The following is a 21,070-nucleotide window of genomic DNA, read 5'->3' as shown; positions in this document are numbered from 1 at the left end:
GAACCCGGTTGTCCAATTGAAGCGTAGGTGAAATGCATATCAAAGTCACATACTGCCATCACATTTTGTGTTATTGCACCGGTTCTTCCTATGTACCTTATTTTTCAATGTCCTTCTGGAATAGAGGCCCTAATATGTGTCCCATCTATTGCACCAATGCAATCTTTGAGATGAGGGTAAGCCCTTTTGTCACGCTTAATCCTATCATGGGCGATGTGAAAATTTGGGTCTTGAGGCCTAATGTAGTGGGATGACATCTTGACCACACATTGTAGAACCTCATGGAACTTACGGTGCACTGTATCTGCTCCATGTTTGAAACGGTTTTGGGTTCTCCTGTTTGATTCACAACCCCCCAATGTCCACAAGAACATAGCAAGAGACTCATAAGTGGTAACAAAGCATGTTTCTTTGAGGCCATACTCCGCCACCAACTTGTCATGAAGATCAAAGAACACATTTGCATTCATTCTCAACATTGTGTACGTCTCTCCGGGTGTACCAATAGTCTCTCGCAACCATTCAAATCCAGTCAACCTAGATGTCCTAGGATCGGCCTTCATGACCCAACTTTTACAATACCTCCCAACTATGGATGACACACCTGAATAAAGCATGATCATATCATGTTGATATTGAAGAACCATAGCTTTCTTTCTTTCATAATTATTGTCATCATCACTTTCACTATCCGAAGACATCTGCAAATAAACAACCGTCAACATATGAAACACAAGTTAGCACCAATTGGATCAAGAACATGAACATAAAAGATGGTTCCACAATGCATTCATAAAAAGCAAATAGTAGGTTCAACAACATGGACATAAAAGATGGTTCCGCAAAATGCATTCATAAATAGCTCATAATAGGTTCAACAACATAAAAGATTGTTCAACATAAATGATGAAATGGTACCAAGCACTAGTTTCAAGTTCAACATAAAAGATAACCGGCCATCACACATAGATGGAATGGTAGACATGTAAACTATTTCCCATACTTCAAGTCATACTTCCTACGCAACCAACTCTTCCGGGACTCAAGAGGAATGTAAAGAAACATCTCCCTTTGAGCCCTCTTCACAAACAACTCGCTAGCCATGAAGAACTCATCGGTACCGACTGTTGCACCACAAGCAATGACTTCATCCATGACCGAGTTCACACAGTTTGCCTCATCTTGCTTCATGAAAGACTGAAATGAAGAGTGAGAAGCCTCGGCAATGTCACCAATTCTTGTAACTTGGTCACACATCACTTGTGCGATCTTTGGTTTCTTGTTCTTCTCCGGAATGATGATCCCAAGCCTCACTTTAGATGAAGTAGGTGTTGCTTGAGATGCTTCTTCTCCGGTATCATCCAAATCAAGATCTTCGATGTCATCAACATTGATGGCGGCTTTCACCGCCGCACTAGTGGGGGGAGGTATGCCAGAAGAGGGATTCCAATGGTCAGTACCATCACTTGTGAAATCTCCAAATATAACCCGCAAGTTTTCCTCATTAGCAAGTCCTTTCTTCTTGAACTTGCCACAACCTTTAATGTCCTGTGATAAAACAAAGAAAACACATTATTAGTAAAGAAAATGGCACGGAGGAATTAAGATATGCGATACATCAGCAGGAGAACTCACAATTTTAGCCTTTTTCCACCACTCATCATCTTGTGACACGGTGTTGTTCACATAGTCCCATCCGGCTCCGGTCTCCCGGAACTTGAGTTTCTTGAATAGGCTGAAATCACCTTTAAGCTTGTCCCATTTGTTTTTCAATTGCGTATATGTGTAGTCCAGCCCAGTTCTCATCTTAAATTGCTTTCCACACTCATCAAACGCATTTGGTGTCAGATAATTGCCTGGCCTATTTCCGGCTTTCACTTGCTCAGCAAACAACTCGGAGATAATCCGAGTGTTTTCAACACTCCATTCAGCGGCTCACTTCATCACATATAAAGGAGTAAACTTATAAAAAATGCACATTCAGCAGCAGCTACAACCACAAACGTTCATTCTGTCTTGCAGGCAGAAGCTCTTGGATTACTTCTGGCGGCTACAGTTGTCAAGGCGCTGAAGTGGAACAAAGCTTCTTTTCTATTTGATTGGTGGTGTTCTGTAGCGCATTTCACCGTCTTGTCAACACGGGTATAGGCTCCATGTCTAATTTAGCTAGACGAGTTGAGCTTGTTAGACTAGCCACAATGGGTAGTAACATAGACTAGTAACATGCATGTTACTAGTCTATGTTACTACCTCTATAGTCGGGAGTAACATATGTGTGGTAACATGCAACACTTCATTTATTAGGCTATAGACTCATTTTGCCTTGATATGTGTGATGTTACTCATACTACTAGTAACTAGTTATGTTACCACTTTTCTCCATTTCTACATTTATTGCTTGCCACATCATCTATTTTATCTAGATATGTGTGATGTTACTACCTATGTTACTCTCACTGTGGATAGTCTTATATCAGTTTTTCTGTTATTTTTTCTTATTAACTGATCATTTTTTTCCTACTTGATAAAGAGGTGGAGCTCCTACATTTGCTGTAGAGAAAAAAAGAAGGCATACACAAGCATGACACAAGAGTCATCGTGACAGAAAAATGACTATTTCACCGAGTCACAGCTGCAGCATACAGACTGTGAGACATTACAGGAGGGCACCACGTGTCAATCTTGTCCTGCCGTTCTGGTTTTCCATGCACGGATGCACCTGCTTCTGAAACTCTGCATGATCATGTTTCGCTTCCGCCATGCACGGCATGCATGCATCTCAATTAGCTCCTCTCACTCAGTTCCAGCCTGATCCGTTCAGGTCAAGCCTCTCGCCGCCGTCCGGCCGCCGCCTGCTGCTCGCGGCGACGACGCCGATGCTGAGGTCCAGCTCCGCCGCCGTCCCGAACGCCGCGCCACCGCTGCACCCGTCCCTCCTGACCTCACGCCGCCCCTCAGGCTTGCCGAGAAACAGGTAGCACTCCCCATCCTCCTCGCGGCTCGCGCTCGCCGAAGTTTCGAACGGCGCGCCGCAGCCTCTCCGGGTGGCAGAGGCGGAGAGACCCATGGAGAGGATGTCCTCGGACGCGGTCAGGCAGCTGTCGTCGGCCGAACCGTCGTTCTGGAGCAGGCCTCGTCTCACCGACGAGGCTAGCTCCGGCAGCCGCTGCGTGGGCTCCGCCGCTTCGAGGCCGGCGACGACGTGCTGCTTCCCGAGCGCCTCCTGCGCCTTCTCCAGCACGGAGTGCAGGTACTTCCCCTGGGCTTCGATCCGGAGCTGCAGGTGCCTTTGTACCTTCAAAGATCAACCCGTCATCCACCGTCACTCGTAACGTCAGACATTGTAGCTCGTTTATCAGATTCAGAAACAGCAACGAGAAAGAAAAATGTGGCTCAGGACACTGAAATGAAATGAGCACTCCTGAGTCCTGAGTACAGGGCAGCATTTCAGACCAGCGTATATAAAAGCACAAGACTACCATTTGCTTCCAAGATTTGGTTGAGACAAAGTTACAGGTGACATGGATAACAAAATCTAATCATGTTGAATGAAGATAGTAATATATTCTTACTGCACTACTGACAGTGATAAACTGTAGGTTCCATAGTTACTGAAGGAGATTGAGACTGCGCTGTTTATTTTAGCGTACCTCTATTTGCTCATGCAGTCGTCTCTGGACCTCAATTTGCATTTGGAGAGCGTCGTTTATGTGCATAGACCTAACCAAGACATGCCAAATTTTATTAAATAAAATTAGGATACAAGTCGAGCATATGTAGCAAACCCAAATTACTTCTTACCTGCTAGTGTTCGTCTCTCTGTTCAGGTGATCAGCTGGTGATCCACGCCCTTCACATGCTTTATCTGTCGCTGTGCCGAAGCCATAAACTAGAAAGAAAATTTGAAAGCAGGGCTAATTATACATCATCTATTTGATACTAATTAGCAAATAACTTGCCTCAGAGCCATATATGATTTACTCACCATTTTTTGCATGGACGGCATTAGCTTGCGCTTGGAGATTCTTGCTAAGTCTGAATTTCTATGAGGAAACAGTTAACCAGCTAAGTTCATTGCTCAACCACATGCATCATGCTAGATAAACAATAGCTAAATAACAACTCTGTAACATGTACCTGGAGATGGCTCTTGAGATGGTACAGAGTTAGTCCCGGGATTCCCATGACCCTCATGATCGCCTTCGGCGTAGCTTCTGCGATAGTATCAGTAATGTAGCCATCAGAAGGAGATTCACCTATGCATTTCTGCTATGAACAAAAAATAAAAATTTCGCTCATTTACTTACTGTCAGGCCCTCCTAGCTTCTTCACCGCATCCGCAAAACGCTCGTGCAGCTCAGGAGTCCACTTGAGCCGAGGCTTCGCATCCGTCGACAGGATGAGCCCCGCATCTCCTCCTCCTCCTGCTCCTGCCCCTCCTTGGCCTTTCATGAAGAACTTATTCTCCGGGGACAAGCTAGGCCTCGAGGACATGTGCTGCCTGTGATCGTGGAACTGCTGCTGCTGCTGGTGATACATCTGCCATCAAATCAAACAAGAACACAAGTCAGGACAAGTCGACCAAATGTTTTCTCTTCCTTGGGGGTGCAACTCTTTTACGTACCTGCTCAGGCTCCGTCATGTACTGGCAATGCTCTGCCTGCATGCTGCACATTCCTGGCCGGCCGGCCGACAGACAAGATCCCTGCTGCAGCTTTACCACCGGCGCCGCTATTTCTAGTAACCAAAGAAAGACTCGGACCACGGCCGGCCTTCCGGAAGTGAGACAACCTTGGCCTATGAAACCCAACAACTGCCTCCCGTGCGATCTAACGCGGGGTCTCGACTTATAAGGGCAGAGGTAGATGGACGGATGGATGAGGCAGGCAGGGAGGGAGGGAGGGAATCTCGAATCGTTGGAGCAAGCTCAACACTCAAAGCGCGAGGACCCTATATTCGCAGGAGCTGAAAAGAGATATGATCCTTATTCCTTCCGAGGGTACCCACCCCCTCTCCCCTCCCCTGGCCGATCTTTCTTCCTTTGCAGCTACAACAACAAGTTAACAACCTCTCTCTGAGCATGCATAGATCATACATTTGCACCTGCTTTGGCCGGAAGTTACGTACGTGGCGCTGGACTGAGAAGGGCTGGCGAAAGCCCGAAAGCGAAGCGCGATCTTTTCCTTTTGAGGGAGCACCTCATTCTCTTCTCATGGCGACTTTTGCGTTGCCTGGGTGAGAACTTGCAGGCCGCTCTCTGCTCTTAGATTCCTCGAGTCGTTGTATGTATTGCATGAGAACTTGCGGGCCTCTTTGGATAGATTCCTTGAGTGCTCGGAACCGATTCCGGTGTCATTTCCGGGCCTCTCTAGGTCCCCAAACGAGAGGGCGGCCACATTTGTGGTCAATCAGCATTGGTTGGTTGGCTGGCATTCCATGCGATCGATCCGCAATGATCACCTGCGTCGCCGCGCGGGTTCACTGCATGTGTGTGTCGAGGAACAGGAGGAATATCAGTCGGGGGAGCGCAGGGGTTGAGGAGGGGCCGGCCATCGATCTTTTGACTGCGGGGGGGCATCCAGAAGGAGAATTTGGGCATGAGTGCAGCATGCAAAAGAGGGCTAAAGCGGAGGCGCCCGTTCTTGGATGCCTTCTCGGGAGTGAGGAGTCCGCACAAAGGCAAGGAATGTGGAATAATAGCGGAATAAGCATTGAGTTCCCCCGCGGTGTCTCCTCTGGCAAGTTTGGCACCTCCCAAAGGAACGCTGGGTGTGAGCTTTGAAGCCGACGCCGCAGCTTCACTGTTGGTTGGCTTGGCTCTACTTCTGCATGTGGCATGCAAAGTACAGTAGTAATGCTAATGATGATGAACTGGTTGGTTTATGCCGCTTTGGCATTTTTACCCATGCGAAAACTACATGAGATTTTGGTTGCGGCTGCGGCTGCGGCTACTAGATGCGGTGGGGCTTGCAGGGAAAGCTTGACCATGCAAAAAGCAAAGGGGGTGGGTGATGCCGCGGAGCAGTATTTTCTCTCTTCTTTTAAAAGCCGGCGCCTTCCTCTTTGGGTTCCATTGCATTATGCTTCCCTGCTGCTATTGCTGCTGCTACGTGGATCGATTAAATCTGCTCTAAGCTGTTGAGGGAATCGATCAGCAGCGGCTGTCACTGCGACCAGGAACAGATCATCACCTAATTATACTGAGGTATGAGCCACGGGTCCACGTCCACGTCCTCATGATATGCTTGTACCTGTGGGCGTCCCTGTAATTGAGTGAGGCGTACGTGCGTGCATATGTTCTGTTCCAAGCACCTGCCGGATTCCTTCCGCATTAAGCTGTCAACAAATATGACCAATCGGTTATCACAAGGAGGAACTAAAACCATGCATATATTCCTCCGGCATCGGTTCGCGGGCCAAAAGAGAGAAGGAAACTATAGTATGGCGCGCCAAGACATGGAATAAACTCCTTCCAGCCGTAGCTTTTCCCCTTCTTATATTTGCACAAAGATAGGCGAATACCTTAGGCCGTTGCTTGTTAACAAGTGCTTGGCATCGTATGCTTTTGTTTTTCATCCCTGTGTAAGCACCTGGCAGCCTCAGCGACCAGTTCTGTAAAAGCAACAAGGAATATAAGGTGTTGAATACTGAATTTGCAACCGATGTCAGCAGTGAACCGAGCTACGTAGAGAAAAAAGGACGGGGCAGCCGTTTCCTCTTTTGATGGTGTACACAAAAGTAAACAGGGGCGAAATACACTGGTCATTTTTCTTTCTAGGAAAATATGGTCGAGTGCTTCTCTTTCGCACTCTCTCAAGATATCTTTTGCTGACAAGGTACCCGGCAATGGCGAGACCTGGCATCAGCGTAGATGAATGCATCATGAACCACAACAATATGCTGTTCCCACCTAAAACATTGTTGTTGCCACGAATACTCGTCTTTCGGAACGATGACTAAATGCTGTAGTGTTGTACTGAATATGGGACAGGCGAATATTGGAGCTCCATCTTAGCAACATCAGCTTTCGCACAAATGTTGTCATCCAGCATGTCAAAAAAGGTTTTTGATTTACATACAAGAGCAAAAGCCGTTTGAACATTTCTGGACAGTACTTGGGGGTGCCTGGAGACAAAGTGCACTATTTTCTCATCTGCGTCAAAAAATCCGCCGGGGGTCTTCCAGGCCCTGCAGCGCCACTCCCACCAAATGATGAGAAACCAGTAGACCCTTGGTTATTACTGCCAAAAGCTCCAAAACCTTCAAGATCAACCAAATTATGTTAGTCCTAAAAAATTGCAGACAACAAAGTTGGTATAAGATCAAGCTATAAGTAAAACTCGTCATTTAGTCACAAACCCCCAGAAGGCCAAACTGATTATAAGTTGTTACTCTGTTATGTCAACTAAAACGATTATCTCAAAAATAATCTTGTGGGACAACAAGCCTACATTTGGAAATACAGATGAAAACACCAATACTCAAGTAATAATTGATTGGCGATGTTTTTTACAAAACGGTCAATAGCTAAGTACTCCCTCCGTCCAAAAATAAGTGTCTCAACTTTAGTACTCCCTCCGTTTCTTTTTACTCCGCATATAAGATTTGGTCAAAGTCAAACTGCACAAAGTTTGACCAAATTTACATAAAAAAATATGAACATCTACAATACTAAAACTATATAGTATGAACATACGTTTCATGGTGCATCTGATAATATTGATGTCATATTGTGAATGTTTATATTTTTTAATATAAAGTTAGTCAAACTCTACAAAGCTTAACTTTGACCAAACCTTATATGCGGACTAAAAAGAAACGGAGGGAGTACAAAGTTGTACTAAAGTTAATACTAAGTTGAGACATTTATTTTGGGACGGAGGGAGTAATTAATAACATACTGAAACTGATTATTTGTTCAGTTTAGTAATCACGGCTGTGCAGAAAGATAAGAGTATCTTAAATACTTAGGCTACTCCTAAACCCAAGACCAGATAACTTTTACAAGGAAAATAAAGAAAAAATGCACTTGTTTTGGGAGTATATTCTAAACACAGCCCCAACTAAATAAAGCAACCTTATCAAAACCTGATTATTGCTATTCCTGACAAGAAAGCCAAACCTCTATTTTTTTCATATGCCAAAAGCATTATGCGTTGGTGTTCTTTCCAGAAGAAACAAGCACTATTCTACAGTTTAACTTCAAAGAATATTTAGTACATGTCAGATTTAATATATTTCACTCACAGAAAATCAAACATCTACTATACTTAATTGTCATTGTCATTCAATCAGCTAGCTCAAATCACTGCTAAATAGAGGCCATTGTGGCCTTGTAAAAGGCCAATAACAAGGTAAAGGTAAGCCATACACTGCTGTTAAATTCAATTCAAAGGTTTAAACTAATAGGAAAGGTCGTTTATATAGTTTACTGGATGTTAAACATTTACCACTGCCATTTAATAGCAGGAATTTATGTTCCTATAGAATGGAACGTCAGACATGAGGCATTTAACAAAGCATACTTCAGTCAGATCTCCCTCTTTCTGCTGCTACCGTGTACTATTGCTGCGAGTTTCATTATGTGTATAAGATGTACAGGGTGCTTGTTTTATACTGCAAAAAAAATATGTATATAATTATCTGGATTGGAAGTAGTTAAATCGTGGAGAAGGATGTGTATAAGGTTAGGTGACAGTTCCATTCTTTAACCATTAGTTAGAACTTTGGCTCAAATAGTTAATAAACAGTTGGATAACTAGTTAGCATTTTAGAGACATGTCTTGACAAGGAAATATGTACCCAGCACATCAAATCATGAACATATAGATATAGGCCAAAGTATATAAGTATGTGCATCCAAAATAGAGCAAAAATTCTAGAGATCTCACCACCTCCGAAGCCACCTCCCTGGGCCGCACCTCCAAAACCACCACCCTGGGCCGCACCTCCAAAACCACCACCCTGGGCTGCACCTCCAAAACCACCAGAAGATGAAGCTGCGGCAGCAAAACCACCACCGCTTTTGGAGGCAAGAGAAGCAAACCCTCCACCGGTAGCAGCAGCAGCAAACCCTCCACCAACAGAAGTAGCAGCTGCAGAGAAACCCCCACCTGCTGCAGCACCAGCAAATCCAGAATTACTGGAAGGTGCAGAAGCAAAAGCCCCAGAAGAGGAACTAGCAAATCCACCAAAGCCTCCTCCTAGCTGGCGTGATTGTCCAAAAGAACCCAGAACAGATCCAAGCGCCTGCTGAGCACCAAGCTGTGCAGGCTGCCCGAATCCTGACTGCTGCCCACCCCCAATTTGTGCAGGCTGCCCAAATCCTGACTGTTGCGCAGCTCCAACTTGTGCCGGCTGGCCAAATCCTGACTGAATTTGTGCTGGCTGCCCAAAACCTGCCTGCTGACCAGCTCCAATTTGTGCAGACTGCCCAAATCCCGACTGCTGCCCTGATCCAACCTGTGCAGACTGTCCAAATCCACCAAGCCCACTTGAGAATGCACTAGAAAATGTACTTGAGCTACTTGATTGAGATGGCTGTGCTGGCTGAGATGAAGGAATACTCAGTGATGCTGGACGGAAAAGCTGTCCTGGGCTGGTGGTCAAAGTAAACGGTGAGCTTGAACTTTTACTCTCAGACGTACCAAATGCGCTCCCAAAAGGATTGGATTTTTTAGGACTTGAAGAAGGTGCGGACCCAAGACCAAACCCACTAAGGGCTCCCAAGTTTAGATCTGCACTTGCAGAAGGACGCTCCTCATCCATTTCATCTTCATCTGATGAGAGATTGCTTGGTCCTGCATCTTTTCTTGTGGAAGTGACAACAGCAGATTCTGTTGCCCCTGGCACAACTTTAGGCACAGGAATGGATGGAGGATTAGAAGATAAGCTGCTATTGGTCACCGGAAGCAATGCAGTTTTGCTTTCACTTGTAGGTACGCCTGTTAAAGTAGCACTTACAGAGACTGTGGTTCCAGTTACCTCTGGTGTCACCACTTCAGGTTTAGATGCATTTTTATTCAAGTCAGGTAATGACTCCTTAACAGGTGTTGGTATAGATGGCAGGGAACAAGACACGGTACCTTCAGGTACTGTTGGGTGAGTTTTTGGTGCTGACTCCTGTGGTGGGAGTGTGGAAGAAACCGTTGGAGATGAAACATCAGAAGTCTTTGCAGCTGATGCTTGCATGGTTGATAAGAGCGATGCAGCTGAAGAGGAAGCACCTGACATTATAGGAAATGAAGATGACTGTGATGTTGGTGAAAATGCCACCTGGGGTGAAGCTTTGGCTGAGTTCTGCATAGTATCACTGACTCCACTAACTTGGAAAGTCTTCCCATGCAACACAACAGGCTTAGAAGGTTCAGAAGACAAAGATGGTTTATTAACACCTGTATTCTGTGGAGAAATGCCAAACCCTTTCATGCTTCCAAAAGATGGTACGTCCTGGTCACTGTATCTATTCTTCGTAGTCAAGGTAAATCCAGCTCCAGAATCCCCAGACAAAGTTTTGACAGGCATCGGGCTCGACACTGAAGGTGACATATCTGGCCGTGTATTGGCGTTAGTTTTAGGAGCTATATTGGTTTTGAAGGTCAGAGTATTTGACTTAGGCACGGTATGCATTGCGCCTAAAGATGCAACATTAGGTGTGCTGGTCCTATCCCTCGCATCCTTCTGTGTGTAACTGAATGATGCCGGTGAAGATGGTGTCAACTTTGAAGACTGATCAGCACTTTTCATTCGCCCTGATAAGTCAAGATGCTTTTGCTCTGAACCCTGAGATGACCCAGCTGGTTCCTTTACCCATTTGAACAAAGAGTTGCCCTGGGGTCCTGACGGTTTTGTTTTCTCATCCAGCACTGTAAAAGACAAGCAGAATGTCATATGTTGTAACAGTGTCTATAATCAGGACCTCCTTGAAATACCCATGTATCTATCAATGCCTACGGCCAATAACTTACCTTCAATTGGAGAACGAACCCTGCTAGTATATGATTCGACTATTGATGAACTGGGGCTACCACCAAAAGTTTCCTGGGAGATAGCTGCCATTTGAGAATCAAACATTTTCTTGTTTGACCTGAATGGGAGATCACTGCTAATCTTGAGGCGTTGTTGCTGCGCTATTCTCTTTACAGTAGTTTTCTGAGGCTCCAAACTAGCCAAACTCTATCGGAAAAAAAAATGGAACTCATGTTAGATCTGCTTCCAGTCAACCACGTAGAACACAAAAGAAAAGAGGTATAGAGCAAACATATGCCAAGAGAAAACATCTTTGCAAATCACATGATTTGCAGGATGGGGGTTAATGGGAGTTGGGAACTGAAGATCAACATCTTCTTTGCAAATCACATGCATATTAGATACAAATGCAAATTTTGGTCTGGGAGTTTACCATATCCAGTGACTCTCTCCTCCTTCGTGCAGTCTCAGGTTCAGCACTCTTGGAAGGTCCCAGCATGCCCTTTGTGTGCTCTTTCGTGGATGGAAACCTTTGAATTAACTTGGAAGGGGTACCGCCTGAAAATTTGGCTGCATCTGCCATATGGGCTAGACCAATTGATTCAAACAACTCTTTGGTCACTGCCCCTCGCTTCTTAGAAGGAGAACTTATATTTAGTGCAGATATCTGCTTTGAAAGGCATTCAGATAGTTGCTCTGCTGCTGCTAATTGCGAATTCAGTGCATTGTACACGCTGGATAACTGTGTCTGACTGTCAAGTAAATACTGGAAATCAGGTAAGAAGCTCACAAAAATGGATGGAATTGGAAAATGACTCAATACAAAAAGTGGTACAGAAGACAGGCATGGTTATAACACAGCAAATTTACCAAATTCGCAGAACAGTATTCTGAATTAATTACACTGTATTTCTACCACTAAGGTCACACCACAACCAACACTGTCAGGTACGTTAAAATGAGAAGCAATTTCAACAAGTTAATAAAGGTCACACATGCAAGCAAAAACCCATCCCTTTTATGACAAGAGGGATTTACAGATCTCTCCGAACATGCTAGCAAAATGATTGATTTAATTTTGGACCAAAATCACAATAGCAGCTGTTTGAATATTGTTCCACGTTTGTCATCCATTTGATGTTAATATCAACAAAATGCATTGGGATACTCTACCGAGATAGTAGGTGAATACCTAGACCGTGACTTGTTGGAATAAACAGCTCTACGACTTGAAGCAACTCTTCCAGTTTCACCAAATTTGTTCATCTCCAGATTATTGAAGTGCCTCTCCAGCTCTACCAGCTGATTTGTCAAATTCTATATGATAATAAAAGGAAAAGCCATTAGTTCATTAATATTTCAAAAGCACTTGAATTAGACAGTAGTACCTGATTAGCTTTGAGAATATTTTGCCTCTTTGCCTCAAATTCTGGACTCAAATTCTGGCGGTTCCATATATCCCAGTACTGAGTATCTGAAGACTGAGTGAGAATTCCCTTCATATAAGCTTGCCTAGCAGAAACTGAGGAGAAACAGAAAATAAGGTCATTCAATGCATAGGTCAAATGTTTATTTGGACATTTTTCCTCGCCCAGAAAAAAGCTTGGGCGCAAGTGGATTAACTGTTTATCTCTCCAGAGTGCAGACACTATGTTTTCCATGTCAAGGGATTGACAGAACTTCAAAACTACCAGTAATAACTTGGAAAATTCTCATAGATCAGCTGGTAAACTTAAGGTGCATTGCCTAGGAAATTTTATAAGTGATGCCATGATTTTGATAAGCAGCGCAACAGTGTTAATATTTCAACTTAATAGAAGCTTGTTAAAGCAGACGGCCACACAGCACTCAGATACTGGTATAGTGGATTCAATGAGAAACCTTTGGTAAACTCTCTGCAGATTTATCTTGTTAGACACACCAGATGCATCAGATATCTGCTCAGATGCAACACACGGAACCCCCAGTTTGTACCCTGACCTAACAGCCATAGTGAAATTGTATAGTGTGGACTCTTTTTATGTCTAAACAATAATATTTCGAAGGGGGGCTCAAAATTCTAAAATGTGTAGGATGCATGTGTTAGGGGAATTGTGAAGTAAGCAAAGTTATGAGCATCAATAGATGAGAGATACAATATATCAACATTTTTTCAAAAAAAGAAAGTACGGTTCAGTAACTTCTCTGCCAAAAAAGAACATGGCACCAAACCAAGTGCATGGGGATGTCAGGTAACTATAGATTACAAAGGCGCTGGTCTATAGCATATCGAAAGATTTGAATGATGATTAAATTATTTCTTCCAGGTATATATTAATCACTAACGACATTATGACAGTGCATTTGTTCTAGTTTAAGGAGAAGTGTTCCTATTGTTCTATTTCCAGGTATAAACAGGAAGTACCTTGGAACATCTTATTTCGAAGATCTTCAGCTTTTGAACATTGTTCCTCTACTTTGTTCTGGAGTTCACAATAAGACATGTTAAGTAATAATTTTGAACAGGCAGTACTGCAAATAATGTCTGAAACCCCCAAGAAAAGTCCAGATGAAAATAAATAAATTACCTTGAAGACCTGCAATAGTTCCAAGAGGTTTTGCAGATCACCCTCAAGAACTGAAAGAGGACGCTGCTGCAAGGTCATGCAAGCATCTCTGAAACCACCATCTTTTTCTATGTATGACAGGAGGGTATCTAACTCCTCGGTCATATCATTTATCTGTTTAATGAAAGGGCAAAACTTATTGGTCAAAATAGAGAAGATGCAACACATGCATTCTGGCAGTTAAGTGCTCAGTGAGGTAGCAAACTGTAAAGTAGATCCAAATCCAATATTTAAATTATTTAATACATTGGAGGATAACATGTTTACTATAGTCACGAGAGGAATATGGTCCTAGCATGAAACAATTGAAGAATAGAATAAAACAAAAAAAAATCAGGTCTCTGGACTGGTGCAAAAGAATGTTCTATTTAAGGTTGAACGAGATAAACATATGCAAGAAACTCAATCAATAGAATCCTAATGGAGATATGCATATCAAAGGAAATGCACTGAAAAAGTTAGACAAGGTGAACGCATTTAGGAAACTCAATCAATAGGATACTTATGATAGATATGTATATCACGATGAGTCAGATAAGATGACACAGCAAGGCTTAATAGTAAACATTATACTAAAACAGCTTGATCTTACACTGTAAATCTTCTTAGATAGATCTTGTTGGGTATCAAACATTGTGCCCAACTTGAAATTTTTTGAATCCGCTGACATATGGTTCCTGTTGTTGGGTGATTTGCCAATGATTTGTTGTGGCAGAGGTGATCCACGGGAGACAGGAGGTACTTCAAGATTTCCTGCCCCAAACCCAGCAGATGAAGCTCCAACTGGTTTATTTGGAGAAATCGACAATGATGGCACAGAACTTAAGCCAGCTGAGGAACCAAGAACTTTCCTCTCAGTAGTGTAGCTGGTTTGCGCTGGGTAGCTTCCAAAACTACTAGCCCCATCCCTTTCTGCAGTCTTAACTGGAACAGATCCATCTGAGCTGAACACTGATGATTTAAAACTAAGGCTACCACCACTTTTTGTAGCGTTCTGAGACCCCCCAAATGCTCCCAGTGGTTTGGCTGAATCGAAGCCACCTTTACCAAGTTGGCTGCTTACAAAACTGCCGCTGGTGTTCGGTTGCCATGAAGAAACTGGTTCACTAGATCCCTTGCTTCCTGTTGAATTTAGACCAACATTATTACCTGTTGAAAAGCTGAAAGGCATTCCAGGTTTCATGTTGCCTGTTGGTGCTGAGCTAGAGGGAGGTGCAAATGGGGAAGCCGTGTTCACTTGCTTGGTATCCAATGGCTTCTTATCAGAAGAGATAAGCAATGAACTGCCAGCAGCTATGTCCTTGCTATTTGAAATTGGGAAACTGCTCTTTGCGTCTCCTGATCCATGCTGATCTTTCTCTGCAAGAATAAAAGAAATAGCAGAATTCTTTAAGTTTCCAACACTGGTAAGAAATATAGAAAACAGCCCAGCAGAGGTCGAGATGCAAGATAGTAACTCCTGAGTCCTGAGTAGCTATCTCTTACCTGCTGGTGCGCTAGATGCCCCAGGTCCTGCGAGCAGACTCTTGGCCATTGAGCTTGTAACACTTGGAGTCAGATCCTTATTAGACGCAGTTGCAGGAGAAATTTGTTTATTCACATTACTATCCTCAATGGTAGACAGACTTGTTTGAGGTAAATCGGACGGGTCAGAAATCCTAAATTAGAACAGTGTCAAAACAAGGAAAATATTCAAAACAAAATGTCAGTATATAGGAAATGCAGTACAAAAGTAAACAGTCTTTTCATCTAACTATGGCACTGCCAAGTTTCAACAAAAAAACCTACCTGGCAAGATAGTAAATAATTAGTTTCCCTTCACTAGTCAAATAAAGTAGAAGATGTTGAGGGGCAACCTCCTTCTGTTCAGGTCCAACCAGTACTGTGATCTTCTGAAATAACGAAACATTCTCCACACCAAACCCCAATATAACATTGTCATCACCATTTTCTGAAAGCCAAAAGGAGTATATTGTTTTCAAAACAATGAATAGGGTATGTTATTGTGGTTTTCTGAGTTATGTCATACCTTGCAGATCAATCCTAGGACTATATTTATCCTCCACCATTTCGAGGTATACCACAGTTCTTTCCTCATCAGTTTTCGACGGCCATTTCAAAAGAGAAATGTGGTCATCGGTGCTCTTTTTATTTGTAACAACCAGGAGATCCCTGTCAAATTACACAAATATATCAGACATGACAACAGTAACAAGAGACAAATCCATCTGCAAATACCCTTTTCAAATATTCTATCTATCTGTATGGTACTATGGTGCACTCTGTTAAATAATTCTTCCCGGCGTATAGGCTTCCCCTACAGTATTTATCAGAAAAAAGGTTCTTTCCAACACCACCATGCACACAAAGTACATGAAATAAACAATAGCTAGATTATAGATTATAGAGGTATTATTGAATAAAGAATGTTGAGTCCGGTTTTGCATACCAGCGATGCAGATAGCCCAATAGCAGATTTGGTCCAACTCCAGATGGTAAAATATCATCCATGATACCTCCGAAAACATCATAGCTAAAAACAACTGGCTTGCTTGAGCTCTATAAGGCATTAAGAAAGCAATAACATTACTTCAGCCAGTCAGTACGGAAATTCAGAAGTCAAAGGGAGCACAAACTAGAATATCTTAGTAAATATGTTTTGTTACACAATACAAAAGGGTCACCGCATATAGCTGAGTTTTCCTTCCTAAGTTAAATATAATACTCCATTACCAGCACGTGATCATATCCATTACAGAACCTAATAGGCAATAGCCCAATACATCTTAATTTTAGCATATACTCCCTCCGTCCTAAAATAAGTGTCTCAAGCTTAGTACAACTTTGTACTAAAGTTAGTACAAAGTTGAGACACTTATTTTGGGACGGAGGGAGCATGTGGCATTCCTACATCTTTTCAGGATAAATTTATGCAGAACCAAGTATCAGTTCAGTAATTTTGGATAGACATACATGCAAGTAGTTTACTAATGGACTCTGCTCCCAAGGAGTTACAAGTGACAACTGCCACTTCAAAAGATTAGTCTTCATGACGAATAATCTACAAGTCAGTGACAATATTGATATTATTACCACATCCAACAAGCCTGAGATCTCTTTGGCAGCGGGCACAGTATGGCTCAAGGGGTGCTTTCGTTCCTAGATTTCAGCATAATTTGCCAACATGTGCAGAGTGAAAACACCATTTTTCACACTCAGACAACCAACAATAAAATGAAAATCAAGACTATCATTCAGATAATGGTGATACATCTGATTCATTAAGACAAGGCTTTGATCAATTATTACTCCAATAATATGTGGTTTCTGTCATAGAAAATTTCAATCATTACTAGCACTTTTGAATGCGAATCTAATGGGATCACTTTTCTGTCATATAAATTGTGTTTTGAAGGATAATACCATAGGTATTTGATTTACATTTCTTAAATACATACAACTACCGACCACACTTAGTCTCGTGTGCATAAATATGTTTTAAAATAAATATTTGCCAAACTGGGGTAGCTTTACCCAAGAATGTTCCTAGAAAGAACATTTAGCAAATGACACATTTACCAAAGAAACACCACAGAACAAAATGTGAATCAAAAGAGGAGAAGCAGACAGAACTAGAAGAACAATTCACCTCGAACAATGTAGCTTTACCCAAGAATGTTCCCAGAAAGAACATTTAGCAAATGACACATTCACCAAAGAAACACCACACAACAAAACGTGAATCAAAAGAGGAGAAGCAGCCAGAACTAGAAGAGCAATTCACCTCAAAAAATGTATCTCCTCCACTTCTTATAACTTGGACCAGATAACCCTCTTCATTGCTTTCTTCATTCAATCGAACACAACCGACAACAATGCTATCATCGCGAACCCACCCGATGGAATCCACTGATGAAATTTTGAACATATAATATCAACAAAGAATCATGGTAACATCTACTACTAAACATGATTTGATGTATTGAATGGTGTATCTGCAAGGACAAGAGTAAAATAATACTAAATCGATGAATCTAATTATTGGAGAAGTAAAGTGTGCACCACAAAGATCATGTAAATGAATGTTGAAACCAAACTTCCCTATATTGTTCCCTAATATCATCTCAAAATTTCCTACGGAACTTTGCATCTTTATCAATGGTTCTTCGATATATAATTTCAAAAGATGGCTATGATACAAATTTTAGCCTGTGGTGCACTTCACAAAGATTTTTTACACCATGTTGTTCATCCTGCAATGTGATCATATTTGTGAGCTGTGTGTTGCTCGCTCATTTTGCACCTAAAAAGAACCATGCTTACTAGCACGATCTACTACAGATCAAAAATCAATTTACAAGGAAAAGAATATATCGTGAGTCAACGACCAAACAAGCTAACTCTCAGGGTAGCAACATAATCATATTTATGAAACTGCATTATGTTAGTGCCGCAATCAGCCACGAGGCCATCAGGCATAACTGCATATCCTTATAGAACTGGGGAAGGGGTGACTGTGTATACAGAAAATAACAGCAAGAAAATTGGAGCAACCCAACAATTCAATATATACCTGAGACATATACCAAAAACCAAAATGGAGACTCATTACCTTTGATGTCAGTGCCCTCTGAATCACTATCAGGCCACGACTGAAACAAGAGGGCCATGCAACATGTTTCCTTCAAATCTGGCGATAATATCCTGAGTGAATTCTTTCTTGCCACAGCAATATGGTTCCCGTCCTTGGAACAGTCAACTACATATATTTCAGAAAGATGGCAAACTTCAGCACAACCAAGACAATGATGAGTAACTTCAATTACAACACAAAAAGAAATGTCTTAGCAAGTTCTGAAGGACAACACATATCAGCCCCAAAAGTGAGCCGGTGCCTGAAGATGGATGCTGCGCTGCACCCAAGACACATACTACATTTTGTACCAGCATTATTGTCATACAGCCCTCTACCAATACTAATCAGGTTGATTTTGTAAAGCCTAAGCGTTACAAAGAATAATACCGTTTTCTTTTTTTTTGGGGGGGTACCCAACAGGAGTGGTACATATTATAGCACTATTACATTAATTTCTTGTTGTATTGATCCTCAATAATGTACCAGTCGAACAATTGACATGCTCTATGATATAAGTACTCATATGTCAAAATCAGTGGATTATTAAAAGCTAATCATTTGCTTTTCTAACAAACCAACTGAAAGGTATCCTAGAGCATGATTTCTGGTCATATGGTAGAAGTTACATAAGTTGAAGAATGTTAACCCAGGAAAAGGGTAGGAAAAGAGACAAACCAGCATCAACATTTTCCATTATATCCTTCAGGCCTTGCCCCAAACTCCCATGAGATAGCAATCCACCATTCGAGAGTACAATATAGGCATTATCTAGCCATTTGAAATCTTTGACAGTGCCAGATCGTCCCATGCTACATGATGATGACGGCTTGATATCCTGTAGAGCAAAATTATTAGACAACGGTAATCATGGAAAAGGCAGCTACTGTTGAAAACAGTAAACTACGATTTATTATACAGCAACCCAGACCATATCCAGCACCAGGATCAACAAGCACTCAACCAGTAAAACTGGTCATTGCCAGGAATCGCCAAAGCATTAAAAAACTGATAAACACCGTCAATGCCATTAGCTCATTAGTCATTACTACCAGCTTGTTCTTACACAGATATCTAACTGGGAACAAGCTGCAGGAAAAATGCACTGCAACAGAACAGATAATCCCATTCTAATATTCTACTGTGGTATTGTCCTGTTACGCTGCCCTGGACTGACATTGCATTGTTCACACGATTTTGTGGGGAACTGGAAAAGATGGCCCAACCTTATCAGTGAGCAAGGAAGTAGCCGAGAAGAACTGGATCTCACTGCCCGTGCAGGCAGCTAGCACAGACTGGTCGCGGGAGAGCGCTAGGAGAGTGACGCCGGGGAGGGGCACGTCGGTGACGCAGCAGTCCTGGGCGCAGCGGGTGCTCGCCTTGCCCTTCTCCCTGGCCTCCTTGCTGGCCTCGATCAACGCCTTCGTCCTCGCGGCGATAAACCCTGGAAGCAGAGAGCCGGAAACCCTAGGCGGTGAGGCCGACAGGAATGAAGAGGCGGACGCTTGGCGGATGGCGATTCGGGGCAAGCTTACCGTTGGGGTGAGCGAGGAAGACGGCGGCGTGGCGGTCGGAGACGGCGAGCGGGCGCGCGGGAGGGGACTGGAGGTCGAAGAGGGGGAGCGGGGCAGAGGCGGGGGGTAGGACGGGGATGGGGTCGCCGACGAGGCGGAAGACGAAGTCGGTGGTGCCGTCCATCTCGCCCTCGACCTCGTCGGAGAGGTCCAGCTCGCGGGGCGCCGCCATGGCCGGCGGTGGCCTAGGGTTCTGGGGAGGAAGTTGGGAGGGGGGGCAGGCGTCACAGGAGCGGGCGGATGATTTTGCGCCGCGGCGAGGCAGCAGCGACGGGGGCTTTCGAAATTTGGAGTTGCCCGAAGATTTAGGAAGAGGTTAGCGTGGTTTGTAAGCTGGCCAGTCAGCAGCGGGACGGGGACGGCGGGGAGCGGAGGGTTCCCGGCGGCGAATGACGGTGGTGGTAGCCTGGAGTGGCCGTGGGCCACAAAACAATGGACCTTTTTGACGGCTTCGGTCTTGGGCTACGGCAGAGCTGTGGTTTTTTGGGCCCTTGCTCTCATCAGCTTGAACATGGCAAAGTATTATTCGCTGCTGGCCGGCCCAATTAGGTCAGGTGCGATATTATTTATTTTGTTGATTATTTTCGTTTTCTTTCTTCTTTCTTCTTTCTTTCATTTTCCATTCACTTCCATATTTTGGTTTAAGTTTTGAATTTCTTTATACAACAAATACATGAAAAAGATAGCCCTGAACATTTACCTTTAAGCAAGTGAATTAAAGTTAATGATATTTAAAAATACATGAACATTTCCAATGAATATTAGTATAACAAGTAGTTTTTCATGTTCGTATAACATGATTAATGATTCAACAGAAACATTTTCACGGACAGCATTAACTTTTCATTTGATACACACGAAAAAACATGACAAAGTGTAATTTTTAATGAAATAAACAAATAATATTTCTTATTGGGCGACAGGACAAGCCAATGTTGACCGTGGGAGGTGGGGAGCGTTGGTGGGGGCTAGTGTCGCCGGGGGCTCATTGGGAAAATTTCATGTGATCCGATCGACTGGAGACGTCTACGTCGACAAAGGGGAGGGGCATATATCAAATTTGATGAGGCGTATGATATGGCAGATTTTTTTTGTGGGAAGATGCAGATGTGGATGTAGGAGGGAAAATTTCATGTGGATGTAGATGTGGATGCAGATGTGGATGTAGATGTGGATGCAGATGTGGATGCAGATGTGGATGTAGGAAGATCCATGTTGATCGTATCTACTATACGACTCATGTTCGACCTTTCGGTCTCTTGTGTTCCGAGGCCATGTCTGTACATGCT

General features: G+C 43.1%; 2 protein-coding genes across 3 annotated transcripts; both read right to left on the bottom strand.

Moving 5' to 3' along the window:
• Positions 1 to 827: 827 nt before the first annotated feature.
• LOC109746472 (uncharacterized) lies at positions 828 to 1,929 on the bottom strand. The gene is made up of 2 exons (XM_020305597.3): positions 1,636 to 1,929; positions 828 to 1,548 (listed from the first exon to the last, which is right to left on the bottom strand). Exons 1-2 carry the CDS (start codon positions 1,804 to 1,806, stop codon positions 991 to 993), a joined length of 729 nt encoding a protein of 242 aa, XP_020161186.1. The 5' UTR covers positions 1,807 to 1,929; the 3' UTR covers positions 828 to 990.
• Positions 1,930 to 2,582: 653 nt separating this feature from the next.
• Positions 2,583 to 20,200, bottom strand: LOC109746473 (nuclear pore complex protein NUP214). Of its 2 annotated transcripts, XM_073507961.1 has the most exons (27): positions 19,743 to 20,200; positions 19,434 to 19,651; positions 18,886 to 19,045; positions 18,187 to 18,333; positions 17,359 to 17,483; positions 16,024 to 16,133; positions 15,604 to 15,746; positions 15,363 to 15,525; positions 15,060 to 15,232; positions 14,167 to 14,933; positions 13,536 to 13,688; positions 13,373 to 13,430; positions 12,357 to 12,490; positions 12,161 to 12,285; positions 11,402 to 11,720; positions 10,968 to 11,175; positions 8,892 to 10,865; positions 6,810 to 6,856; positions 6,523 to 6,612; positions 6,252 to 6,336; positions 5,752 to 5,825; positions 4,308 to 4,539; positions 4,138 to 4,214; positions 3,986 to 4,043; positions 3,802 to 3,889; positions 3,651 to 3,720; positions 2,583 to 3,295 (listed from the first exon to the last, which is right to left on the bottom strand). In XM_073507961.1, the coding sequence occupies exons 1-27, from the start codon at positions 19,951 to 19,953 to the stop codon at positions 2,798 to 2,800; spliced, it is 6,507 nt and encodes a 2,168-aa protein (XP_073364062.1). In that variant the 5' UTR covers positions 19,954 to 20,200; the 3' UTR covers positions 2,583 to 2,797. The 2 variants fall into 2 exon arrangements, with proteins under 2 accessions (XP_073364062.1, XP_020161187.1); XM_020305598.4 differs by lacking the exons at positions 2,583 to 3,295; positions 3,651 to 3,720; positions 3,802 to 3,889; ... (4 more) ...; positions 6,252 to 6,336; positions 6,523 to 6,612 and having other exon boundaries at positions 6,766 to 7,260.
• Positions 20,201 to 21,070: the final 870 nt, after the last annotated feature.

This window comes from Aegilops tauschii, chromosome 2, assembly GCF_002575655.3.
Source record: "Aegilops tauschii subsp. strangulata cultivar AL8/78 chromosome 2, Aet v6.0, whole genome shotgun sequence".
Taxonomy (NCBI): Eukaryota; Viridiplantae; Streptophyta; class Magnoliopsida; order Poales; family Poaceae; genus Aegilops; species Aegilops tauschii.
The sequence above is the reverse complement of the archived record's forward strand: the minus strand, read 5'-3'. Positions and strand labels throughout refer to the sequence as shown.

Excerpts from the sequence above, each read along its gene's own strand:
- LOC109746472 (XM_020305597.3), bottom strand. The coding sequence starts at position 1,806 with ATGAGAACTGGGCTGGACTACACATATACGCAATTGAAAAACAAATGG. Across the intron at positions 1,549-1,635 it reads GGTGGAAAAAGGCTAAAATT|GACATTAAAGGTTGTGGCAA; the intron begins GTGAGTTCTCCT and ends GTTTTATCACAG.
- LOC109746473 (XM_073507961.1), bottom strand. The coding sequence starts at position 19,953 with ATGGCGGCGCCCCGCGAGCTGGACCTCTCCGACGAGGTCGAGGGCGAG. Across the intron at positions 15,526-15,603 it reads TCCTAGGATTGATCTGCAAG|AAAATGGTGATGACAATGTT; the intron begins GTATGACATAAC and ends TTTGGCTTTCAG. Across the intron at positions 6,337-6,522 it reads TTAACAAGCAACGGCCTAAG|CTTAATGCGGAAGGAATCCG; the intron begins GTATTCGCCTAT and ends ATTTGTTGACAG.